This window comes from Kryptolebias marmoratus, linkage group LG15 (assembly GCF_001649575.2).
Source record: "Kryptolebias marmoratus isolate JLee-2015 linkage group LG15, ASM164957v2, whole genome shotgun sequence".
In the NCBI taxonomy this organism is placed as follows: domain Eukaryota; kingdom Metazoa; phylum Chordata; class Actinopteri; order Cyprinodontiformes; family Rivulidae; genus Kryptolebias; species Kryptolebias marmoratus.
The window spans coordinates 2147832-2153999 of NC_051444.1; the positions used below are offsets into that span (position 1 = coordinate 2147832).

Below are 6168 nucleotides of genomic sequence, written 5' to 3' on the forward strand. Positions count from 1 at the left end.
TGTGCCGTGATCGGGGGGCCGCGGGATAAAAGGGTGTCTGTGTTTTTGTTAAATTTGTTGAATTGCCCACATCCCTGCGGGGACTGGGGTTAGTCACACAGGAGCTGTCAGGACACGTTAGCCACAGCCAGAGTTATGGCACGGCCCGGGCAGAGGTGAGGTGTTGGGAGGGGGGAAGCACTGGATGGGAGGAGAGAGCTGGGAATTGGCAGAAGGAGAAGGAAGGGGGTGTTGGATGTATGATGGGTAATTGGGAAGGAAGAGATGTAAGGAATGCAGGCCTGAGCTTTTGTTATGATTCCTGGGGGGGGGGCAATCTGTGCCAGCTGAGATTGATTAGAAGCAAAAAGGTCGCACGGAGGGAGAGTGGTGGGGGCTCAGAGGAACGCTGGATTTGGAGAGTCTGAGGTTATCCGCAAACATGGCCGCCACCCGGGTGTTTGGAAAAGTGAGGGGGGCTGCAGGAAACCGGGGAGGAAGTGGGGCCGGGGGAGGGCAAGGCAGATGTTCCGCTCCGTTTGGTCATCTGTTCACCTCATTCAGATGAAAATGTCATGTGAGTCACATTCTGCCTGAAATGGAAAAAGATTTAATTTTGTCTGATGAGGAAGGAGAAGTTGACCAAAAGGTCGAGGAATAAAAAAAAAAATAAAAAATACAACTCCAGATCTGAAAAAGTTGGGACAGAGTCGACATTTTATTCACAATGGAACATGTAAACGTATCAAACGTTGGTTATTTTGAATTTCAAACTCAAGGCCCGCGGGCCAGTTCCGGCCCTCTGTAACATTTCATCCGGCCCTCCAGTCTGGTTCAGATTGAGTCTCTGATTCTTATTTTGCTTAAAAAAACTGAGCCTAATTAGTGAAGTTTTCTCTGACAGTGACTTAGAAGCCAACAATATGTAGTTTTAATTTCTGTATGATCAGGTTTTTGTCTGTTTTAATGTTAAAAACTTCATTTAAAAGCTGAGTGAGGCGTAAGAAATGACAGCTAATGATGAGCTTTTTGAAGTTTGATCTATTTATGTGTTCATTAAAGTCTGTTTGCTCTAAATTCTGTATAATCTGTAACTGGGAAAAGGTCATTAATATTTCTATATGAATGATTTGACATAATACATCTAAAACCAATTAATTTATGTATTTAATTTAATAAATATCGATCGTGATTGGCCCTTAGCTAAGACCAAATTTTTAATTTTGGCCCCCTTGCGTCTCTGGATTTGACCCCCCTGGTTTAGAGGCTGAAGATGGGCAGAGGTTCACCAGGCTGACAGGAAGTGTCTGAGGACAGAGGAACACTTTCAGAATAAAGTTCCTGAATCAAAGACTCTGAATCTCCATCATCAACAGATGACCCTCTAAGGGTCAAAGGTCAAGGCTGGTTCTGGAACACAGTTCACCGTGCCGTCCACAAACGCTGCTTAAAGCTCTATCAGGCAAAGAAGAAGTCAGATGTGAACAGATGTGTCTCCTCTGGACCAAAGAGGAGAACTGTTCTGAGGTCAGCCTGCCTCTCTGATGGTATGGGGGTGCATTAGTGCCTCAGGAAAGGATCTCCTCAGGTCCAGATGTTTACAGTCTGATGGAGAAACATCTGCAGCAACTTTTTTAGAAGTGCTGTTGCCATAAAGTTTCTTTCTCTCCTCCAACACACACAGTATTCGATATTTTCACTGTTCCGCTGTGAATAAATGATTGCTTTACGAGATTGGCAAACCGTTGAATTCTGTTCTTTTTATTTACGTTTTACACAACTTTTTCAGAAATGCGTTGTGCAATTTCCTGCTCGAGGGAATTTCTGCGCTGCGTTGCTCATGGGCGTGACACAGCTGAGGGCATTTAATCGGTACGTTTGGTGACGTAATCTGAAGGTCGGAGGAATGAGACTGCAGCTGGATTCACCCCCCCCCCTTGTCTCTTAGGCAACGATAGAAAAGCGACGATACAGAACATCTTGTAAAAACAGCAACATGTATTCTAAGATTTAATGCATTCTAAAAACCGATAAACGTCGGTTTATTTAAAGTGTCCTGTTCTGTGTATTGAAGACGTCCTTCACCCTGACGTGGGCCAGCTACCTGTTAGCGCGACACCCCCGAATACAGCAGCAAATCTACACCGAAGTCACCCAGACCCTGGGGCCCGGGGCCGTCCCCACAGCCGACGACGTCCCCCGTCTGCCTCTCATCAGAGGCCTCGTAAAAGAGACTCTCAGGTATGCGGTTTGTTTTTAGCTTCCCCTCACTGGGACTGTTTTTAAACAGCTTTATTGGCTATAAAAACTGCGGAAAGTTCACCTTTTAAAGTAAGGAATCGTCTCGTATTTGGGTCTGATTTTAAGAACCGCTGCAAATCGATGAATGAAACTTTGATATTTTGTCTAATCAGAGCTGAAGAATCAGGTTTTATTTTTAATTTTTGCAGTGAAAGATGTGAACACGGAAATATGTTTTAGTTAATTGAAGGCTGTCATTTTAGCTGCTTTTTGTCTGCAGATTTCACACAAAGTATTAAAAAAAAAAAGAACTTTTCTATGAAAAACTGAGCACTGAATGACTGCTGAAGGAGCTGAAACTGAGTTGTTAAAGCTAAAGGAAGTGGACCATGAGCTAAAAGCTGACATGGATTCCTGTTTTATTAAACTCTTCTAAAAGGGGTCTGTGTGTTTAGTAAATGTTCAGTTGTTTAACGGCGTCTCGCAGCTGAATATTAAGACAAAAGTCCCTCGTCCCTCTGCACCGCCCCGTCCCGTCAGCCCCGATGAAAAGGAGTGTTTACTCGGGTTAACAAAGTCCACACAGATGTGTTTAGTTTGGTCTTTCCTCAGGTGATCTCAGAATGAGTCGTGTTGAATGAGAGTCTTTGTGTGTCCCGCCCTGGGAGCAGGCTTTTCCCAGTTCTCCCAGGAAACGGACGGATTACCCAGGATGACTTGGTGGTCGGTGGATACTTCATCCCCAAAGGGGTAAGTCTGACAGACACAAAAGCAGCTTCAGTGAGTCAGTGGAACCAGATACAACGTGATCCGTCTTTTTGTTCCGATCTGAATGAGTTCCTGTACAATGACCCAGCTGCGCTGCTGCACATCTGACACCTCTTCCCTTTTCTTTAGACTCAGCTGGCACTGTGCCACTACTCCACGTCCATGGACGAAGAGAACTTCGCGAACGCCGTGGACTTTCAGCCGGATCGCTGGGTGCGGAAGGACTCCACGGATCGGGTCGACAACTTTGGCTCGATTCCCTTCGGCTACGGCATCAGGAGCTGCATCGGCAGGAGGATCGCGGAGCTGGAGATGCATCTCGCTCTCACCAGGGTAACTCTTTGGCATTACATTTTTATTGAAACCTAATAATTGCACTGGAGCCGGCCACTAGGGGGCGCTCGTTCTTTGAGGCTTCTGATCCTGTCTGGTTGGCTTTTTTAAATGCATATCGGACACTACCTTCCATGCTGAAGTTTTATCTAAATCTCTGTAAATCTGACTGAGTTCTGCGATTCCTGAAGTCCTTAAGCTTTGGCTGCCATCTTGAATTAGAGGAGTTGTAGTTTCATTAAAATCTGTTCAGTGGTTCACGAGACATTTTGCTAACATTCACATGGATCCTTTTTTAGTATTTTTTTGCATTCTGGTTTCTGTGTTAAAACGAATACGATGCATCTTTTTTTTCGTTCCTGGCGCAGCTCATTCAGAGGTTCCACATCGGAGCGTCTCCTCTCACCGCTGAGGTTAAAGCTAAAACCCACGGCCTGCTGTGCCCCGCGGCGCCCGTCCACCTGCAATTCATCCAGCGAGAAAACTAGAGTCTTCTGCAGAAGTTCTGCTGTACTGGATCCATGAAGCGCCCAAAGCAGCCCTGCTTCAGACGAGACATAAAAACTGTGTAAATAATAGAAGCTGTAAACACTGTTTTTAATGTTTGTTGAACTGTTGAGAACCACTGCAGCGTTTTTTTTTTTCTTTGTAACTTCTTCTGTCTTTTGAAACTGCTTTTATAGAAAACTTTTCATTTTGCGACCATGCCTGTAGCCAGGACTTTTAACCGGGAATTCGGGGGCCGGTTAGGTTAGGTCCAGGGGCAGTGTCGTGGTGGGGGGCCCATGGGGGCGAATCCCCCCCCTGAAGCTCCTGCAGTTTAAAGGTTTCAGAAGGTTTAAAATCTGTAATTCTGATGGTTTGCTGAGAAGTTATCAACAGACTCTTCTTTCAGCTGCTCTCTTCTTCAGGCGTCGCCACAGCAAGTAAACTCGTACGAACGATCAGATAATTGTTTTACACCCGACACCCTTCCTGCCGCATCCTGGGCTTAAACCTGCAGCCTTAGATTACAACACTGTAGCACTGACCACTGAACCACCATCTCAACATGTTAAAATATCAAACACAACACAGAACAATCCTACAGATAGTTTTTTTTTTTTTGACATGACATTCTTATTTTTTCTGTCCAAACAGTTGCATTTTTTTAGCACTTTAAATTTTAAAAACCTGATACTTTACACCGCTAAAATCAATCATTAAGTTTTGGCGCAACGCTAATCATAAATATATTCCTGCGCTACTTTAAAGATCTAATTTAGCAGAACTTTTATTTACAGCCCAAAAGCTGCATGTATAATTATACATTTTAACACTTCTAGTGTTGTCCGCCGTTTTATCTCAGTCTGGAGAAAGAAGAGAGCTCGGTTCTGTCCGTTTCTTGGGAAACGCATCACCCAGCTGTAGTTCCCACATCCGGCCACTAGTTGGCGCTTACACCAAGCATGTAAATGGTTCCATCCAAAATGGTGAAAACATGGACTTTTGTTTGGCTTTACAGTGAGGTTGAGTTGCTGCTAAATGCTGAAAAGAGTGAGTAAAATAAACGGCTCTCTGCTGTCCGCCATTATTACTGCTGTTGGTGTTTCTGCATGAGCAGAATAGATACGGACTGCAGCCATCTTTGGTGTCCGCGTGATTCCACACGTTTGAAATGCAAATTGAAGGGTCTGAAAATCTCCACTTTGAGACGTGGTTTTAAAACCTTTCAGCGTCAGATAATAAATGTCACAGTTGATGTTAAAGGCGGCTATTTTTAGGCGAAGTGGGCGGTTCCTCCGAACCCCTCCTGGCGACGGGGGCGTACCTGTGCATACGTTTTTGTGTGCACGTACATGGATGCACGGAGAAATCACACGTCCTAAATATGAGAAACCAACTCACTGAAAGGCAGCTGTTCAATGAAGCGATAATGAATCTGTATTTGGTGATCACGTCTGTTGGTTGCAGCACAAATATTCTTTAAATACCTTTTTGTTTTTTAAAAAAGCATGATTTTAATCCACGTACTGTATGTCTCTAACATCATACACAAATTATCTCTGCAGCTGAAGGAAAAAACAAGTTTAAAAGGCCTTGTTTTGATTTTAATCAACAATTCTTTAATTAAATGTTTGCCGAGGGTCACAGAAGGTTTGAAGTGTTTTAGTTTTTATGCTGCTCGTGTGAAGATTTCACCAATAAGTTGAATTGTTTTTTTTTATTTTATTTTGGGTGGGATAAGCATGTTGAGGATGGCTCGTTTAAAAGTTGGAAAAAGAGAAAACTGGGTTCACATGAAGGAAAGTTAATTTAGTTTTTTATTCACTTTTTTGTCTCTAATTTTATTTTTTTGTTGTTCCAGTGACACTGGAAAATAATAAAAGTATATTTTACTTCCAAGCTGTTGCTTGATTCATTACATAATAATACATTTTCTTGAAATAAAACATATCTATCATCACTTTAAGTTTTAAAGATTTCAAACAATAAATAAAATAAAATGATTACATTCAATTAGTTTCAAACTTTAACTTTTTCTTTTTAACAATTTACCTATTGTAATGTTTACAAATGCAGAATATTATAGTTTCATTATTTAAGTCTTAACATATTATGAGTTTAATATAAACTATAAGTTTTGAAGGCTCTAGCTAGAAGCTAAAAGTAACAAAAAGCTAATTAGAAGCTAAAAGTTATAAAAAGATAACTAAGTAAGCAAAACACCATCTAAAAATGGCAAAAAAAAATTAAGTTTGAAGCTAAAAATAGCCAAAGTCTAACTAAAAACTAAAAGTAACATATATAGCTAAACATAGCAAAAGGTGAGCTAGAGGCTAAAAGAAGCAAAACACAATCTAAAAA

General features: G+C 42.1%; 1 protein-coding gene across 1 annotated transcript in view; it reads left to right on the top strand.

The window, feature by feature from the left end:
• Positions 1-5712, top strand: part of LOC108250623 (cytochrome P450 27C1) — a 12969-nt gene extending 7257 nt beyond the window's left edge. The window contains exons 6-9 of the mRNA XM_017440589.3: positions 2054-2220; positions 2892-2970; positions 3118-3321; positions 3690-5712. Of these exons, the coding sequence (XP_017296078.1) occupies positions 2054-2220; positions 2892-2970; positions 3118-3321; positions 3690-3809 (570 nt within the window). The 3' untranslated portion in view covers positions 3810-5712. The remainder of the gene's footprint in view (positions 1-2053; positions 2221-2891; positions 2971-3117; positions 3322-3689) is intronic.
• The last annotated feature ends 456 nt before the right edge of the window (positions 5713-6168 follow it).